Here is a 21,607-nt window from a genome sequence, read left to right as displayed (position 1 = left end):
GTATGTAACATCACATTGTATTTTTGTGCTATATTCATTTCCTAAAAATCGAAATGATAAAACAGGAGAAGTTCAGTTTTCCATTCCATATTATAATAAATTAAAGATTGAACAATGACAAGATATATATAGAAGAAGAAAAAAATTGTTAAAAAAAATAAAGGTAAGTGTTCTTTTATCGATGGTTAAAGTTGAACAAATGTTGACTTCCACAAAAATGAATGTGAATTAATTTAAGAATGTAAATTCAAACGCTTGAAACAGAATTGTTGACAGAAATATTTCTATTTCTCTTTCTTACATGTCTATAAAACCAGGTTCAATCCACCATTTTCTACATTTGAAAATGCCTGTACCAGGTCAGGAATATGACAGTTGTTGTCCATTCGTTTTTGATGTGTTTTGTCATTTGATTTTGTCATTTGATTAGGGACTTTACTATTGAGTTTTCCTTGGAGTTCAGTATTTTTGTGATTTTAATTTTTTTTTATCAACATAAATCCTTTTTATCATTAAATAATGGCATTATTTTCGGTTCAACACTTGCCTTTGTGGAACTTTCCCCTTTGATAGTCATCATACTGCTGTTAGTTAAGTTGAAGCAATCATATTATCGTGAATGTTTTATATTGTTAGACCAGGTGCTAAAAAATATCAACAGATGCATGTGTTTAATGATAATGGTTTTCCTATGTAAGAAAAAAACATAAATTTGACACTGTTTCCTTAATATCATTGATACCAAAACAAACTATTTCTGAAATATTATCGGCAAGATTTTGTCAATAATTATTTTGAAACATTATTCACAGATTTCTCCAATTGAACAAAAGTTAGTTTCGGCTTTGGTGCCAGCTCCTTAGTTTTACTTATTTATATAGACTGTTATGGTTTTTGTTTTCTTGCAAAAACTTCTGTGAGTACTTGACTAAGTTAACTGTCAATTGATTCAACCAAAACTTATGTGAAGTCTTATTGTAGATTATCTTGTTCGTGTTTTACATCACAACTCTTATTTTCTTTCCAGTTCACAGAAGAGGAAATTAATTTTACAAAGATGGGAATGATAGCATTGAATATTTTTGCTGATGTTTTATATGATTTATTAAAACCAGATAAACCACATCTACGTCAAAGGTGTGATTGTGATATAACATACTTATACAGTGAACACAGGAAACTTAATAAACATGTTCCAAGTAATTCAAACCACCGACCATGTCCTCCTGGGCCATGGGGAGGATGTTGGCAAGATTTTAAGAATACGGACATAGCTATTGGAGATGATATTGAGCGCATAAGACTTACAAGAAACGAATTACAACATTCTCAGATATTTAAACTTGACGAAATACGTTTCAATGAATTAAGTAATATATCAAGTGAGCTTTTAAAAAGATTTGATCGCCATAACACACCAACAAGGCTGTATACAGATCATCTGAAGGACATTCTGGCTAAAAATATTTCTGGAGAGGAAGTGAAATCAATTGAAAATGAAATATCAGGTACATATACTTTTAACCGGTTTTTTTTGTAATTCTTAGCCTTTTTCGTTTTTCCTGTAATGTTTAATATTTATTAATATAATCTGGGCTATTTTCATGATTTCCTAGAAATGACAATGACCATTACTAGACTTGTTTGTAAAAGGATAAGGTTAAATGAAGACTTGTTTGTATTAAAATATAAGTGTATGCAGACTTAACAATTTATTAAAGTTGAGATTTGCTAAGACCCTGCGATATATTTTTTGCGTTCCGTTACCTGATATGAGTAGTCATTCTAGCTTCGCCTACTGATTTTTCCATTGATAAATATTTGAAGTATAATTTGAAACAGTTATAACAAGGGTAACTCAGGAATAGAAATATTGTCATGTTTAGTCTTCTTTAAACCGGCAGTAAAAATGGAGCACCTATTAAATGATATACCAATTGCACTTTGGTAAATTGTTCTCGTCCTAATCAGTAAATGTGCATTATACAAATGCCACTGGGCATTAAACAACAACAATCGTTCAATTAGTATATATAATTTTATTTTAGGGATGACGATTGAAGTTGAAATTGAGCACTAAATCAATGTTCAACCACAATAGAGAAACATATCATAAGAAGCCCACAGTCTACCAAAGTACCAGATTTGAAGTCGATCATCTATAATAGAAACATAAATCTGTCAAATTCAGGTTGCAACTATCTATTCATAAAACTATAGACAACAAGATGAAGAATGTGAACCAAGTTGAAAATATTGGACTAAAGTTAAAGATTTGACCAATATGTGACTGTATAATTACTGGGTTTTTTTCAAAAATATTCACATGCACTGCAGCAAATACTGTTATATTAATATTGCTAATAACATACTACTCATATAATCGCTATTTACATACTTTAATAATATGTGTGAGACTTTATAAACTTGTATCTATAAGTATCTTTACAGTGAAATCCAGAAAACTTGTATAGTGCCGTGAGAAACATCAGACAAAACAGGAAAGCATGTTCTCTTTGTTTTTCATGAGAAAGATATAAGAAATATTTGTCCATAAGGGCATCAGCGGTTGATGCTATATATATATTCACAGCTTTATTATCTAGGCACTCCTTTATGGAATATTGTTTTGTTATGTGTTTATCCCAGATTTGTTTTTCATATATCAACCGTCTTATTTCATTCATAATAAAAGGAAAATAAAAAAATATAGGTAGTTGTTTGATAGTCTTAATAATTCAATGTATTGCTTGAAATATTTGGCAGTTTTTTTTTGTGTTTTTTTTTGTTTTAGCAAAATGAAAACAAGCAATAAACCATGAAGAGACAAATCTATTGCAATGTGTGCGTGTTGACCTTTTGAAAGAGTGTAAGTTTATGATAACACATATGATATTACACAGATACTTTTAATCGGTTGGACCTCTTTTTACATTAACATGGATATAATGAACTGTGTTAGTTTTTCAAATGATGTTCGGTGTTGTTTGCAGAAGAAAAAGCAATCAACTTTTTCAGACATTGTCCAAATATTGAAATAAATAAAGGCAACAGTAGTATACCACTGTTCGAAAGTCATAAATCAATTTAAAAAAAAATCCGGGGTTACAAACTTTAACTGAAGGAAACACATCAAATATAACAGGAGAACTACAACACAACAGAAACACAACACTAAAATATAACACACGCTGAAATGACTTATAATATAACAATTGCCAAAGTATGCAATCAGAATTAACCAGTATAAGACAATGTCTGGTCATCCTGTGCTTGGGATCAATTGAAAATAACACTTATTAGACAATATCTGATTATTATGTTCTAAAGATCAATCGGAAAGCACTATTACCAGACAATGCTTGGTTATCATGTTTCCGGGATCAATCGGAAATCACCATTATCAGACAACTTATTGTTAGCTTGACTTTTTGTCCTCCAGATCAATCGTCAATCTCATGTATCAATTAATACCTGGTGATCGTGTTCTCGAGATTAATCGGAAATCATCTTTATCCTTTAAGCATCTGCCCTTGGTAACTCCTGCATATGAACACCAATACTATTTGTTCAGATGAATCAGCCACAAGAAAGGACTTGACTCAAAAACTATATATGATGCTGCTTCTGGTGCATGGTCAATAAACACAAAACATAATGGTTTACGTGACTGCATATCTTATTCACTCAATTCATATTTCATGGTTTTTTTTTAAATTCTATTCTTGTGTATTGTCTATTGCAATTGTTTGATATAAAAATGTATATACTGACTGAGCCTATGATGGATCCCCTATTTGAAATACAATTAATCTATCTAAATATATTTATCTATCCCTGATGTTTTTTAATGCTCTTTTCTCTATTTTTGCTTAACTCATCTGGCTGCTGGTATCTATGATGAGCTTTTTTTTTTATATTTGACAGGAAATTGATCACAAACTGAAACTTACTGACATTTTTGTTTTTTAATAATAGTCTGAAAAACTAACTTCAACGTTAAGTTGGATGCCAAGTGAATATCTCGGCGGAAAATACATCTTGACAAAAAAGTTAAGTTGCACATATCTATAAATATTAAATCCTTGATACAGTTGAGCGGTATTATTTTTTTCTTAATCCGTCTAGTCCAGTCACGAGATGTTGAACTCGCTATATTTTTTGCCCTCTGAAAATGACATTTTTATGTTTGAAAAGGGACGAGAAGATGTTAACATTTTAACATCAAAGACCAGAGAGTCACGTTTCATTATTGACACAAAGATTTTATCAATGACACCAAACAATGTCGAGTAATGATATTCGATCGACGGAGTTGATCGCCAGTAAAGTTACAAACCAATGGTACCACTTATTAAAAAATCCGGTCCGATTGGATGAGAAGACCAAGACATTGTATCGATTTCCCATCAACATGACGATATAAAAAGAACTATCATTGCATTCTTGTTCATACTGATGTGTTTTTGTCTGTAAAACCATGAAAGAACTGTATTGACAATAAAGAACTTTAATGTTAAAACAATATGCATCCAGTTTGCGGTGAAAATATAAAACTTAAATGTATTATCCTTCTTCTTCTGTGTATTAGCCCCCTTTAAGTAGGAGCACCTCCGAATGGAGTATATACCCTTAATGTCTTATTAAAATTTGTAAACACATTAAAAATATGTACAGCACATGCATATAAAAGAAAGAAAGTTGTTGTTTTTTTTTTTTACATGGCATATATACAGGGACTTGGGTGTTTTTTTAAACTATCTTATCTCATGTTTAAGTTAAAAATCTGTTATTATTGCTTTATATAAGTTTAGAATAAAAGCAAACCATTTATTGTTAAACGATAAAATTAAGTAAAATATGATCAAATGCGCTAAAAACTGGTAAAATACATTGTAAATAGTTATCAAAGGTACCAGGACTATAATTTGATACGCCAGACGCGCGTCTCGTCTACATAAGACTCATATTAAGTAGCAATTTCATACTAATGTAAAATACCTAATGGATTTGGTGATTTAAAACAATAAAAGATAATTTATTTATTTTTTAAATAAGGTGGTTTGGGATGTTAACTGTGAAGATATTTCCTTTAACATATATATGTCTTATATTCTTTTTATTCTAATATTGCAGTAATTATAAAATAAAATAAAATAATTTGGCATCAGTAGTGATTTTTAAATGAGATTAAAATAGATTTTAAAATATATGTACTTAATATTGTTTCTTTTCTTTGTTTGTACATTATGTACATTTATATATTTTTTGCATTACATACTTTATTTATCATATTTCAGACTCGGTGCTGGGCTTAATGTCTATATGTATCATATTAAGGCACTATATTCTGTTGACTGAATTTCCTCATATTGTCCTGATCCATGAATACTGTTTATTATGGAATTATTCATATACATATCATTCTGTCTATTCTTATTCATTCTTTTTTTCCAGAATTTTCAATCTGTCCATATGTAGCTGAAAGATCAAGTTTCTTGTTTTGTTCTCAATCATGTTCACTAATTTATTAGAGTTGTTGAGTACTTCTTTATATTTTGTACAGTCTACTATTAACTGAGAGATTGCTGCCTTGTTTTTAAAGACATTGTTCCAATTTTCTGCAGTAATCTCATAGGTGATGATTTCTCTTATTTCTGAGAAGTACTTTTCTCTTGTTGTGCTTAGTATTGGACAAGTTGTTAGGAAATGTGTCACATCCTCATTACCACTGTAACAAAGTTGACAAGTTGCTTCCACATTGTAATGTGTGAATTTGTGTTTATCCACTTGCAGTATATATGTCCCAGTCATTACTCTTGTTTTTATGATTGCCTTTCGTAGTTCGAATCGTGGGAGTTGTTTAATATTCCAGATATGATGTGGTTTGTTTGGTTCTAGATTGCTTGTATTAAGGAATGCTAGGCTTGATTTGTTTTCTGCATCAGCTAAGATCTTTCCATTCCAAAATTTATCCACTTTTGTCTTGATAGAATTTTTCCAATGTTCTTTCTTTGGTATGTTATTTTGTAATTGGGTGATGCTTGGTAGCCCATACATTTCTAGTATATTCCTTATTCTTGTAAAAAAGCTCTTATTGTTGTCAACATTTGTAGTTACTTGTCTGGTTAGTATTTGATGTATTTTATCATTTCCACAGTTTAACAGATATAAAAGGAGAGATAGACATCTTTTGTGTATTTCTGCCTCTATCGGTAAGGCTCCTATTAAAAGTAAGACTGCTGCGTTAGATGTTCTTTCTGGTAGGGATTGTATATGCCTGAGATTTTTCCTGTGGAATTTTTCAAGTTGCTCAATATTAGCCTTTGTCATGGGTAATACTTCCAGTCCATATATAAGCCTTGGTACAACATATGTTTTATAGATACTGTATGATGTTGGAGGATTTAAACCATTTGTTCCATGGACTCCTGACCCCATTAGAGCATATTTCGTCCTTCTCGCAATTTGTATTCTTTCTTGTATATTGACTTGGCATTCATTCTTTTCAGCTCTTATAATACCTAAATGTACATCTGATTCTGCTATATTTATTTCATTTCCACCTAGATTCCACTTAAAGTTGCTTTTTGTCTTCATTGGATGTATGGTATAATGATGTTCATTGGCATATCTGCTGAGGACATTTAACATTATCTGAAGCTCATTTTCATTGTTAGAGATAAATGCTATGTCATCAGCACATGTTGGAGTGCCTGCATATATATTTCCTAGGTGATATCCAAGAGCATTTTCTTCTAATTCCACTAGTAAGTCCTGGACAAAAACTTTGTAAAGATGAGTGGACAGTATTCCTCCTTGTCTTACACCTTGTTTGATGTTGAATGGGGTACTGATACCGTCTAGCCATTTCACTTTTGATGTCAAGTCATTATAGAGTTCTGTAAGTATCTTCCAATATACTGGATGTATATCCTGATCTATCATCTTGTCCATAAGAATGTAATGCTGAACTACATCAAATGCAGATTTCACGTCCAAAATATTAATAAAGACATTTTCGGATCCTTTTTTTTCCTCATACCTGGCTTCTGATATAATCAGACTTGCCATTATTGGTGATAAACCTTTCGTGAAGCCAAACTGGAGGTCTGTTTTAGATTCTAAATTCAGCTTGGTTAGGAATGAGTACTCAAATGTTTTTCCTGTAACTGGTGTAACTGTTATGCCTCTATAATTTCCTAATTCAGTGGAGTCTTTATCTTTTTTGATCACTGGAGTGAGTATACCAGATTTGAATGAGGTTGGAACTTTCCTATATAATAAGATGTTGTTAAATATTGATTTGAAAGCTGGTGTTATAGTTTCTTTTGCATTTTTTAGATGTTCTGCTGTGAGTCCGTATTCATCCGGACTCTTTTTGGTGTTAAGACAATCTATCGCTTTCTCTATTTCTGATTCTGAAAACAATTCTGGGATATCTGTACATTCCTGTAGGGCCTCTTGTATGCAGCTTTGTCTAACTTTGCATAAATTCAGATAGTTACAGTCGTACTGTTCTTCTTTTGGTATGCTTAGGTCTTCATAGTACTGTGCAAAACCTTTTCTTTGCTCTTCTGGTAGGAACATGTATTCACCATTGATTTTGAGGCAATTTGTTGTTGTACGGTTGTTATTTCTACCTCTGTTTATTAGCCTGTAAAATAGCTGTGTGTTGGGATTGTCTATTATTTGCTGATAAAGTTTTTGTCTGTCCACTGCTTGCTCTGCTCTAAGTTTGCTTCTTAACTTCTTTTTTTCCTTCTTTAACTCAATTGCTAAGACATGATCTTTTGTTTTTCCAACACTCTGCCATTTCTTGTATATTTCTCTACATGCATTTAAAATTATTAGCACTTCAGGCGAGGCTTTCCATTTTTGACCCTTTGTTTGCAACAATTTAGTTGGAATTGTTTTTTTCCCTGCTTTAGTCATTGCTTCCACTAACATGTCTAACTGTATGTTTACATCCTTTTCGGTCTCTATGGAGGTTATACTGTTTTGAATGATACTATTATAACCCTCCTTGTTAATTTGTTCCCATTGCATTTTGTACTTTGCTTTCTTGTTCTGTTGGCTTGATTTTCTGATTTTTGTCATTTGAGAGGCTATTTCCATTTTAACAATTGTGTGTGCCGAGGTGTTTGCACAAGATTTTTCTTCTATTTTATAGTCCATTACCAAATTTTCATCTTGAACCAGAATGTAATCGATTTGGGATGAGGAGTTGCCTGCATGATGGAAGAATGTGTGAGTGTTTACTAATTCTACTCCAGTTGTCAGGTTCATGTTCTTGGTAAAATTCCTAAGCATTTTGTCATGTTTGTTAGTTCTTGAAGTTTGTAGTGTTCCATTTAAATCTCCAGCTAATACAATTCTGTGCGTATTTTCGTATTTTTGTATTATATCGAATATAATGTCCAAACATTCTGTATATTCTGAAAGAGAGTCAGAATTATGTGTTGGCATATATGCATTGACCAGGCAGATATCCTTAGTTGCTGTTATAAGAATTGCTATTATCCTTTCGTTTCCGTCCTTCAGTTTCTTGATTCTACTTGACCACTGAGAGGGCCCAAAACAGATACCCCTCCTCTTCCTTTTGGCAATTTAAAACTATCCAATGGGTCGTTTGTATCGTAGCACCTTGTATGATCATCCAACCAAAACTCTTTTGATCTTTTATTTATTATCCATTTTTAACCCAAATTTTCCGTTTTGTAATTTGTACTTTAAGCAAGTCAGATACATATATCACGATGGTATATTTGACGATTCGTTGGCCGGGTCACCGGACACATTTTTAAAACTAAATACCCCAATGATGATTGTGGCAAGTTTAGTTTAATTTGGCCCAGTAGTTTCAGAGAAGAAGATTTTTGTAAAAGTTAACGACGACGGACGACGACGATGACGGACGCCGGACTCCAAGTGATGAGAAAGCTCACTTGGCCCTTTGGGCCAGGTGAGCTTAAAAGGCATATATAATACTAAATTGAACGTCAAATATACTATCGTGATATATGTATCTGACTTGCTAAAAGTACAAATTACAAAAAGGAAAATTTGGGTTAAAAATGGATAATAAATAAAAGATCAAAAGAGTTTTGGTTGGATAATACATTTAAGTTTTATATTTTCACCGCAAACTGGATGCATATTGTTTTAACATTAAAGTTTTTTATTGTCAATACAGTTCTTTCATGATTTTACAGACAAAAACACATCAGTATGAATAAGAATGCAATGATAGTTCTTGTTATTTCGTCATGTTAAATGGGATATCGATACAATGTCTTGGTCTTCTCATCCAATCGGACCAGATTTTTTGATAATTGGTACCATTGGTTTGTAACTTTACTGGCGATCAACTCCGTCAATCGAATATCATTTAGACTTCTTTATATTTTTCGTTTGGACTTGTATCATATTTTCCCTCCGGTTTATATGATCCGTTATTCCTAAGACTCTTAAAATTCAAGAGTCTATCTAAAAATGAGGGTAAATTCTATATGGCCTTCCAAATACCGTTTCGGTCCTAACATCACTGAAGAGACATTTATTGTCGAAATCCGGATCTGGTGTACTAAAAAAATATTGACACCGTATGTTTGTGGCATAACATCGTGGCAACAAGTTTATTTAAACGAGTCTGAATTGAAAACTACGTTCAACAGCACAAACAACATTTTCCAAAACACCAAAAAAAGTGAAAAAGTATATTTAAACAAAACGCATTTGACTAACAGGTCGAACGACTGATGTTCTATAACCCTGCTGACTGCCATTGGCGATTGCCAAATAAAATTGATCACAAGATGTAACAAAATGGATCTTAATATAAATTTAATACTAAACAGAAGTACCCTCATTTTAAGATAAACTCTTGAATTTTAAAGGTCAATATAGGATATATATATCAGACAACTGTTTGCTGTACCACAGCAGAAATGTCAATGAAAGTATGGAAAATTGTGAAAAAATAAGAAAGAAATTCATAAATATTATTACAGCTTTTAAATTTTATCATATTTTTACAGTTTCCTTTGGTTACCAGAAGTATATTTTCCATTTTTTCATTAACATTTCTGCTGTCTGAAGTTTTGCCATAGATATATCTAAAGTCCTGGCAAAGGATTTATTTTCCAGGATGGTTTTCTCATAACATCTGGTATTTTTTTTATGTTTTTGGTTTTATCTGTATCATAGAGTAGTTCTATACAGAAGTCTATATCAGATCTTTTTTTTGGAACATTTGCCACAACTGAAGTAACAAATAATTCAAAAAAAAATATGCAAAGTTGACTTATAATAGGATGTATTGCCTTTTTAAAGGTTTAAATGATATGTTTGTGAGTGACTTGGTCCAGTTTATACACAAATATATATCTTTTAAAAAGGCGTTTAATCCTGATAGTTCTTTAAAATTTGTAATAAGAAATTTAATTTCCACACTCGTAACCTCTATCACACGTAAATTGTATATTTGTGTCATTGAATTGGCCCGGCGCATGAAATTATATTTTGGTTTAAAATAAATGCACTCCATGAAATTTGCTATCTGATGAAAAATAAACTACAAAAATATCTTTTAATCATTTAAATGACTGTTTGTCTTTAGTATTAAATTTAACGATGAACGAGAAGAAAAAAATATATAATTTTTAACGTCTCCGCCATCTTGTTTACATTGGTTACAAAAAGTAGTTCGGTTAAAGTTGTCTATCGAAAAATACATAACGTCAACAACCAATACCAGAAGCCCTCTCGACCAATCATATCAACATATTCCCTTATATGAAAATCATATCAGAAATATTTTTAATTAAAATGAATTAGAAAAGACAACACAAAACTTGAATTTGACAAGAAGTCAGTCATAAAGTGAATCACTAAAAATTGATTGTGAGTGTCTTATACCAACAAATGTTCATATCACATGTTACATAGCCAGCCATCTGGTTATAAAAACGTCACCAAGTACAGACAACTGCTGAAAGAATTTCATTGTAGTTATTGTAGTCATTTTTTAAGAAATGCAAATCTTTAATGGATTCATATGGCCTGTAGCAGGTGTGGAGAATATTATGAGTGAGTTGATTAGTTCCATTATTTTGCATCTAGTTGCTGATTTCAATAATAGGGAAGATGTAAATTTTGCACATGAAAATGTTATTTTTTTTTTTTTTAATATGTATAAAAACAGAAATACCTCTGATTGAGTTCTTGATGAAGTTCTCCACCATTTTTTTCTTGTCTGTTTTTGGTAATTTCTTAAGTACACTTTCTGTGTTTTGAATACCTGAAATAAAAGTATAAATCTACTGATTTTTGATTTGTTTGTATAGTAGAACTTTATGAATGAACAGCTGTTGTAGAATAAAACTAAGTTGTGACCACCACATCATATGTAAACCTTTGTATTTTGTTCAAGGTAGTTTATGATGAAGGAGAAGTCACATCAACTTGATACTTAGTACACATGTTCCTTATGATGAGGTCTATGGTTTTGACCCCCAATTTGACGTTTCACTGAACTTTGATAGTGTAAAAACAGTACATTTTCGACTTACAAACCCGATATCTTTTTTCATAGGACACCCTCAGAACTAAATTGTGTTGGGCTCACCAGTGTCTTCATCAAACAGTTTTCTTTTAATTGCTGACCTCTTTCTCCAATCAGCAGGATTTTTGCAGTTGCTTTCTCTATTCATATCTGTAATAAGTATATATGAAAGAGTGTGTTTGCATAATGACAGCTGTAGATAATATATTGATTTCATTGCTAGTATGCGTAGCCAAATTGTGTTGTTTATTCTATAGTATTTGAAATTATGAGAAGGGGTAAGCTTAGCACAACATGGATGGCATTCTTGTTTATTTATGCCCCATATACATAAGTAGAGGGGCATTATGTTTTTGTCGGTGTGTCTGTATCAGTGTATGTATGTCCGTTCTTCTATTGCGTTTTAGATTAAAGTTTTGGGTCAAGGTAGTTTTTGGTGAAGTTGATGTCCAAGACTTGACAGATTATTGATATGTCGGAGAAACAAAGACTTTCATAAGTTATCATAATTATTTGAAAAATTATGAATTGTTGTAGAGTGGTTTTATATTCATGGCAATTATCATCTTTTGTGTTAATCTTGTATCGTTTTTTCCATGACACTTTAATTTTAAGATAATTAATCGCCATTTCAATTCTAAATTTAAATTACGACATGCGTAACAGTGTTCATAAAAAATTCATATATATGATCATCATTACAATACTTGACCTTCTTTTTCTTAAGCATAATGCAAATAAATCTCATTACTGCAGTAAGTAACTTTTATTAAATGACACAAAAGAACTCTTGATTCTAGATTGAAATGTAGAAATGTATTTTTTTATCTGTTAGAACTATGTTGAAATGATTATGAGTTTATAATTAGTTTTCAGTGATTTGAATTTCTTCCGTATTTAACATGTTTAATGTATATAAGCGTTTTGCACTTGTTATCAGTAACTTTTCATCTCTAAGTTTAAATATAAAACAAAATGATAGAAGTTTCATTTGTACGAAAGTTTCAACTTCCTTTTAGCAGGATGTTTTTCTCTTTACTTTTAAATTAAATTAAATTATTAAGTCCATCACCGATGAAAAATAGTTTAAGCATATTTCTTGGAAGTAATAATTTCAAACACAAATTTTTTACACTCATGGACATGTTCAATCGACTTAGTTAACATCGCTTGAATTCATCAACTAATCGAGGACAAGTTGATACCATCTGATGGTGTGTCATGTGTGTTATGGGCTAATATATACTGTATGCGTGGTCTAAAGATAAATATGTTTTGATTGGTTTTTTTTGTTGTTGTTTTTTGTCGTAACTTAGAATGCAAAACACCAGCATTTGTCAAGAAAGATACTGATATATCGAACATACAAATTTTTGTATCTGAATTACTATTTATTTTAAATAGGGAATTGTTGGAGAATGATTTTATATCTAAGGCAGTTAGTATCTTTGGTGTCCATCTGGTAACGTTTTAATAACGTTATAATCCTGGTACCTTTGATAACTATTTCCCCTCAACTTTAACCAAGACTTTTAGGTAGGGCGAAGGTTGGCGCCTATTAAAACGCTTAAACCCGCTCAGTTGTTTGCACATGTGTATACAAAGTATTTACCTCCTTACCTGCTTTCCTTGTATCCGAAGCGTGATATTCCTTTACCGTAACTACATCTAACCATACGTAAATTTCAAAATATTATCCCTTATTGACAATACTTTGTATTAGTATATTACAGTATGATCGTAAAGTTGAGAAACTTTTAAAGATATCATAAAAATAAATGGATGTGGTATGATTACCAATGAGACATCTCTCCACCAGAGTGCAGATGACGTAAAATTTAACAACTATAGGCCTTCAACAATGTGCAAAACCTTTACCGCATTTTAAGCTGCGGCCGTTTGATAAAAAAAATACACACACAATACATAAACATTTGCAATGCTCTTATTCATGTTCAATTGTACATTGTAGTAAGTTTAATATGGTGCAAGATAGGCACCATTGAAACGTTCACATATGCTCGCAGCTACTTTTCTTGAAAGTAATACACCAATGCTAACAGCCCAGCGATATAATGGAACCAGTCACGACAACCATTTACATATCAACAAATATAGTATTCACGTCTATATCTTAATGTCAATTTCCTATTTACGAAATATAATTACTGCAATACAAGGACAATGTCACTCATTTTTATGATGAATTAATATTCGGTTCATTTCTATTTCTTAATTTTCAGAATATCTTATCAATGTATTTGACAATGATGTCCCATTGTCTCCCGTAGATTTTATGGAGAGTATATCCAAATTACTATTAATATATTTCAATAAAGCTTTTGTTGTATTTATACATTCTATTTATCAATAAGTTCACATAATTTCTAATTGCTGTTACATTTACTTAGCAGTTTACCTTTAATTAAGATATTGGATTTTATGGGCAAATGTAACTTAAACCTTTCCTTTAATTCTTAATTTGCATAATCAATAATTATATTATAAGTAGAATACTGTGTTTGATTTAGTGGTCTCGTTGGGTATGTTCAACTGATATAACATGTATAAGAGCTGTTGATAATTGCCTCGTTTTGACTAAACTTTCTCTTCCTGCTTTTCTAATAAGATCATGATGATGGTCATGAACTGAAAGTCATGAAATTGCGTTTGAACAGCAAGACATAGATGAAATAGCAGTATAAGGTAAATTAATTTGTTTTTATCTTTAACACTCTTGTACAGAGATACTATACTTATTTAATCTCACTTAGTATCATAAGATTTTTTATAATTTTTGAACAATATAACTGGTATGTTTTCGCACTTCCTGATGACTTATATATGCTTATTATAGTGTCGATATGTAGTACGAATAACTAGCAGATCTTCTTTTTTGTATTAAACATGTAAAGGGACATTTTTATTAAAATCAAATAAAAAAGTTGCATATTTTCGTTCTTTATCGACATTAAATTTTTTTTTACACTTGAAAAACAAAAATAACACTACGCGGCGCTGCAAATCAAATTCATTTTATATAGTTACTACTTCCTGGCCATGACTATGAGGTTAAGAAAAATTAATACACATTGTTTTGTAAATGCTTGTCTGGATTATTTAGCTAATTGATATATAAAATATAGAATAAAAGCTTCAGATACATACCGTAGTTCATGATAGCACATGGAATAAAACAATGCTATTTTGATTAACGATATAATTTTCATGTATACTGTTTAAAGGGGCACTAGCTGTCAAATTCATGTCCACCGATTTTACTCAAATTCTCATATTTGATATAGAGCATACTAAAATGCATATCCAAATTACAATAAGTCTGAAATAAACAGTTAAAAAGCATGTACTCGATAATACATATCAGAATTTTGTGTGTATTTTAGTCTTCACGCCATCTAATTAACTATCGAGATGACATCCTAATACTGCCGATGGTCACAAAACCAGATTTATACATAAACATAAATATAAATACATTGTGACCTCGTGCAATTGGACTTTTACAGGTCTGCTTGATTTCATGTTATAGGTTAACAGATAAGTTAATTAACATTTTTACGAATGAGAATGATTTTTTTGTGGATCATATCAGTCAACGAAATGGTTCACCTTTTTTCACTTTCAATGTTGACATTCTTTTCCTTTTAATGGCTGAACATAACTTTTGCATGCGTAACCAATCTCTAAATAATGAGTTACATTGAAGGTCCCATGAATACGGATTTAATGAGGTCGAATTATTCACTTGCAATGTTTTGTCGACTATTATATTATTTGTTTGTGCGTTTCTCTGTGATGAGTGTTCTTGCGTGTTTTTGTCCTTTATTTCTGTCACGTAGTGTTGTCATTTTAGCGATATTTTTTAACATTGTCATAAACCGGGAGTTTTGGTTAGTCATAAAACAAGGTTCCACCCACCATTTTTCTATAAATGTTCTGTACCAAGTCAGGAATATGGCAGTTGTTATCAAATATTTCGTTTCTATGTATGTTGGCGTTTGTTTTTGTTGCTCTTCAGTGTTCTTATAAAAAAAGAATATGTGGTATGATTGCCAATGAGACAACTATCCACAAAAGACCGAAATGACACAGACATTAACAACTATAGGTCACTGTACGGCCTTCAACAATGAGCAAAGCCCATACCGCATAGTCAGCTATAAAAGGCCCCGATAAGACAATGTAAAACAATTCAAACGAGAAAACTAACGGCCTTATTTATTTTAAAAAAATGAACGAAAAACAAATATGTAACACATAAACAAACGACAACCACTAAATATACAGGCTCCTGACTCGGGACAGGCACATACATAAATAATGTGGCGGGGTTAAACATGTTAGCGGGATCCCAACCCCCCCCCCCCCCTAACCGAGGACCGTGGTATAACAGGACAACATAAGAACGAACTATAAAAATCAATTGAAAAAGGCTTAACTCATCAGATGGACAAAAATTGTTGTTCCTTTGTTTTCCTCTGATAGTAATCATCCGAGTTTCATTTTGGTAGATTGGTGGATTTGTCTGTTTGACGGTCACCGTTATCTAGAATATTACCCGTTGTGTCTTTTGGTTGGTTGATGGATCTGTCTGTTGATCGATATGTATTTTACATTTTTTCTGATCAGTCATTGTCAGATATTTAGTTTCAGTTTACTGGTATTAGGTGTGGTCTTTTGTACTTTTTATTATTCAATTACATTGACCAGATTATTAAGCTAAACGTCAAACATATTGGGTTAAACGTGGTAAACATTCTCATAATGCACCAATCAACAGCTGTTACCGTGAATGTAGAATCAAAACTGTAGTTTGAACTTCTCCTTACTAGAGGCCTAGCATGAACTAATCAATGTAGAATGTCTATTTAAGTTCTAAAAAAAGGGAACTAAACATCATGAACAGCTTCCATTTGCAAATGAACATGTCCATATGCTAACATTTTGAAAATTAGTTTCCGTATAGAGAATAAAATAAATATAGCTATGTAATACCATCAATGTGTTTTTCTTACCAATATGTTAATGAGCCAAACAATAAATCTCAATGTTTCTTTGAGATGAAAATTATATAGCCTTACCAAGATTTTGATAAGCTTACATACAAGGCCTCTATGAAATGATCATTAATTTGTATATCCTTACCATCATGTTGATAGCCAATCTGCCAAAATCCTATAATAGAAAATGTGTACTCTTACAAACATGTTGATAAGGCAAACCATAAAATGTTTTTTGTTAGATGAACACAATGTCAAATAATTCTAATAAGAAAGCAAATATCCCGATTTATTTAAAGGAAGGGCGAAAGATACCAAAGAGAAATTCAAACTCATACAACAATGTAAGTCGAAAAAAACTGAAAATGCCATGGCAAAATGGAAAACAAATCAAAAGTCAAACAACAGTATACAAAACACATCTAAAGACTGAGCAATACGAGGGGTGATCTCAGTTACTCCAGAAGGGTACGCAGATCCTACTAAAGACTGAGCAATACGATGGATGATCTCAGTTGCTCCTAAAGGGTACGCAGATCCTACTTAACACGTATTACTCCTATACAATACGCTGATAAGTTATATTAAGTGACGTGTGTTTGTGCTGTATTTCTGTCACGTAGTGTTGTCAATTTAACGATATGTTTTAAGATTGTCATAAAGCTGGAGGTTTGGCTATCCATTACATCAGGTTCAACCCACCATTCTTCCTTAAAATGTCCTATACCAAGACATATAAATATGGCAGTTGTTATCAAATAGTTCGTTTCTATGTTTGTTGACGTTTGTTTTTGTTGCACTAGTACTTCAGTGTTCCTGTTATTCATTTGTTTTCATCTTATAGTTGATGCGTTTCCCTCGGTTTTAGTTTGTAACCCAGCTTTGTTTTCTCTCAAACGATTTGTGACTTTTGAACACCGGTATACTACTGTTAGCTTTATAAGGCATCCCACAATGGCGGAATGATAATTGACTCATATCTAACCATAATACATCACCAAATTAATATACCATCAGATCGGTCATATGAATTTTCTTTTAATTACTGTCCTTTGTAAAATAATAAACAATAAACAAATCCGGTATGGCAGACAGAAACCAACGTTAATCAATGCAAAACAAGGGCATCAGGTACGTGACGATGTTAAACATGTTTGTAAGCACTCAACCCAAACCTCTATCGAGGATTGTAGTGTAGCAGAAATACAAAATGCAAGAATATCTTAATTGTCGAAATGCGCATCTGGTGCAAGAAAATTGGTACCGTTAATTTTATTAAACACTAAGAAAGGAAAAAAAGAAAAAGGCAGTCTATGCCCAAATGTGCTGCTGACAAGAAACCCACTGGACCCACTTTTTTCATGAACGAGGGGTCAAATGAGAACCGCGATAATACAATTTTTTTATTACTGTGAATTCAGAGATTATTGCGGGTTTTTTTGTTAATGCGAATAATGCGACTGAATGAGTGTCAAAATAATAAGAACTCGCATTCTGATATCTTATATCTCTATGCAGATTTTCCTGAAAGCGCAATTCTTCAGTAATCGCAATAATAAGGGAACGCAATTATTTCTTGATTAACAGTAGATTGGTTTGATGATAAGAGCATGAAACTTAACAAAATTGTAGATATTTATTAGGTAGTCAATTTAAGCAATGGACCCACCATGAAAAAATTAATATGGGGGCCATTTTCAAGATGTCCGCCAATCAGTCCATATTTCATAATCATGTACATCTCAAGACAAATTATATCAAAACCAAATAACTTAAAAACATATAAAATGTAATCTAACGTTTCTAGTAAGTCATGACGTTATATGAAACTTTTCATTTTATTTAATGGCGGACAATTCACAATGGCCATCAAAAAGGTAAAATGAAACAAATTTAACTCAACGCTTTAATGAAATTACTTCTATCAAATTGCCTTTTTGCAGTTTGTACAATATTCTAGAGATTGCGTTTCCATGAAAAATGGATGCTGCTTGCAAGACAATTAAATTAAAGATCACGTAAATGGAAACATTTGAACATTTTCGAGTCGCCATCAGAATTTGTTTGACCGTTAAATACCATGTGAGTCACAACTGACAATGAAAATCTTCGTCCTACCCTTGTCACAATCCTTTATTTTTCCTCGATTGTGGTAAAATCAAGATAATTTAAAAAAAACGACTAATTACCAATTTCTACAACATCACCAGAGCTACTAGTTCATTGTAGTTGGCCAGAAACTACACACCACTCATATGCCTACACTCCAGGAACACCTGCGTAGATCCCTAGTTGTGATAAAAAGGGATTCGTGTTGTTTATGCTTTCAATGTAGTGGTATGTGCTCTTTAATTTTCAATTTCTGTGCTGTCAACAAGTGAAAGTCTTGTTTATCTATCTTACAGACACGGGAATCCTTATTTCATTTCAAACGTTCACATTCGGCCAAGTTTTAGATAATTTACCAGTAACAATGTTTTTTTACATGTTTTAAGTTTTGTGATTCTAAGGGTTTGAAAAGAGACATATATAAATATGATATTGTACGATGTATGCCTAATCACTTGAAATGACTCACCAATCTAATTATAAAATGGCACCTAGGCTGGTGTCACTTGTTGAACAGGAACAGCCTAATCCCTCTTGAACACCTACAATCATCCCCGGATTGTAGTTGGGTCGGTGTTGCTCAATTAGTTAGTTAGATTTGTGTGTAGTGATTATTTGACTGCTGTTTTCTCATGTCTTTAAAATTTTCTTCTTTGTTTTTGTTTTACTAATGATTTTTGAGTACCTAATATCTTCTCAATCTTTTTTATCATCTAAACAGCAACATATTGTCAATACATTTTTCAAAATGTTTCTTATGAACAGCCAAAAATATAGTCTTTGCGCATCCCAACCACATTTTCAACAGCACCGTACATACCATCATTATCCTCGTGCATTTCCATCTACCAAGATATCCGTTTTACACCTGTCAACCACATTTTAAGGGATCATTACAAGAGGCTGATACGATTGTGAAATTGTCCAATAAGGTATATGCCATCCAAATCTAACCGTTCCTGATGTAGAACATCATGTGGTTAACCTGATCATGTTATACTATTTCAATTGTGGATTTAAACTTGTTAATTAGTATAGCCATTTCTCGACAATACACCAGTTACTGGTGTAGCTGTGCGATATTGATGGTCAATCTGATTACCCGACCATCTCCTTTAATAAGCGTGTTATTCTACTCATGTACTTGATCTACATTTACCAATTCAAATTACGTTTGCAACACTTAAAATATATAGTTAAATTACATAATATCGCGCATGGGTCTGGAAGCCAAAATTTAGATGCAACAATTCAAAGAACCAATGAATAACCGTATAACAGCTTAATTGTCGAAATAACGCCAGTGTATATACGTGATTTCTAGTTGTAGACTACTGTTCTGCAAGAATGGTACTGTAGTAACGATTTTCTATACTTTTCTTACAAATCTCTTGATGTTTGGTTTTAGTATATAAATGTAGTTTCACTTGGTATTATGGGGTATTTAGTTTTACTGAATGTACGTCAAAACAAAACATGTTTTTCAATAAATGATATTTGTTGCTTTTGATAACTTATGGCTGACATCTTGGAAAAAGCAGCCATATTGAAATTTCAGTTTAGATCCATAACTTATGTTGTTCGAACAACTTAACACTACTAACAAGTTTTAACTTATATAAGGGATATTTGTTGATTTTGATATTTTGTGGCAGCGATCTTGGAAAAAGCCGCCGTATTGAAATTTCAAGTTTGCTTCATAGCTGATATTTTTCGAAACACCCAGTACTACTACAATGCCAAATTTGTTGTGTTTATCATCAAACCCACAATTGTGTAACCGATTTGCCGGACTATATGTAACAAAATACTCATGCGTATTTGTGCAACATTTTGTTTTTATTCTTTACAATAATAATGTTATATGTTTTACGGCAATGAGACAAATATAAAAAAGAAGATGTGGTATGATTGCCAATGAGACAACTATCCACAAAAGACCAAAATGACACAGACATTAGCTGTCAGACAAAAAAGGGGAAACAACATTTCCTGGTAATAGTTTGAATGAAGATTTGTTACCCTCTACTTCAGTATTAACTTAGTATTGGACTATTATGGTAGTAATGGTCTAACAATGTCTGTATACATTTTGTTACCCTCCACTTCAGTATTAACTTAGTATTGCACTAGTATGGTAGTAATGGTCTAACAATGACTGTATACATTGTGTTACCCTCCACTTCAGTATTAACTTAGTATTGCACTGGTATGGTAGTAATGGTCTAACAATGACTGTATACATTGTGTTACCCTTCACTTCAGTATTAACTTAGTATTGCACTAGTATGGTAGTAATGGTCTAACAATGACTGTTTACATTGTGTTACCCTCCACTTCAGTATTAACTTAGTATTGCACTAGTGTGGTAGTAATGGTCTAACAATGACTGTTTACATTGTGTTACCCTCCACTTCAGTATTAACTTAGTATTGCACTATTATGGTAGTAATGGTCTAACAATGACTGTATACATTGTGTTACCCTCCACTTCAGTATTAACTTAGTATTGCACTATTATGGTAGTAATGGTCTAACAATGACTGTATACATTGTGTTACCCTCCACTTCAGTATTAACTTAGTATTGCACTAGTGTGGTAGTAATGGTCTAACAATGACTGTATACATTGTATTACCCTCCACTTCAGTATTAACTTAGTGTTGCACTGGTATGGTATTAATGGTCTAACAATGACTGTATACATTATGTTACCCTCCACTTCAGTATTAACTTAGTGTTGCATTGGTATGGTATTAATGGTCTAAAAATGACTGTATACATTGTGTTACCCTCCACTTCAGTATTAACTTAGTATTGCACTATTATGGTAGTAATGGTCTAACAATGACTGTATACATTGTGTTACCCTCCACTTCAGTATTAACTTAGTATTGCACTAGTATGGTAG

The 21,607-nt window shown here is 32.0% G+C and overlaps 1 protein-coding gene across 1 annotated transcript in view; it reads left to right on the top strand.

Annotated features, from left to right (window-relative positions):
• LOC143083989 (uncharacterized) overlaps nucleotides 1-2,720 on the top strand; it is a 58,537-nt gene extending 55,817 nt beyond the window's left edge. Inside the window, exons 10-11 of the mRNA XM_076260401.1 lie at nucleotides 1,028-1,508; nucleotides 2,049-2,720. Of these exons, the coding sequence (XP_076116516.1) occupies nucleotides 1,028-1,508; nucleotides 2,049-2,080 (513 nt within the window). The 3' untranslated portion in view covers nucleotides 2,081-2,720. The remainder of the gene's footprint in view (nucleotides 1-1,027; nucleotides 1,509-2,048) is intronic.
• Nucleotides 2,721-21,607: the final 18,887 nt, after the last annotated feature.

The sequence above is a fragment of the Mytilus galloprovincialis genome, chromosome 7, assembly GCF_965363235.1.
Source record: "Mytilus galloprovincialis chromosome 7, xbMytGall1.hap1.1, whole genome shotgun sequence".
Classification (NCBI taxonomy): domain Eukaryota; kingdom Metazoa; phylum Mollusca; class Bivalvia; order Mytilida; family Mytilidae; genus Mytilus; species Mytilus galloprovincialis.
The sequence above is the reverse complement of the archived record's forward strand: the minus strand, read 5'-3'. Positions and strand labels throughout refer to the sequence as shown.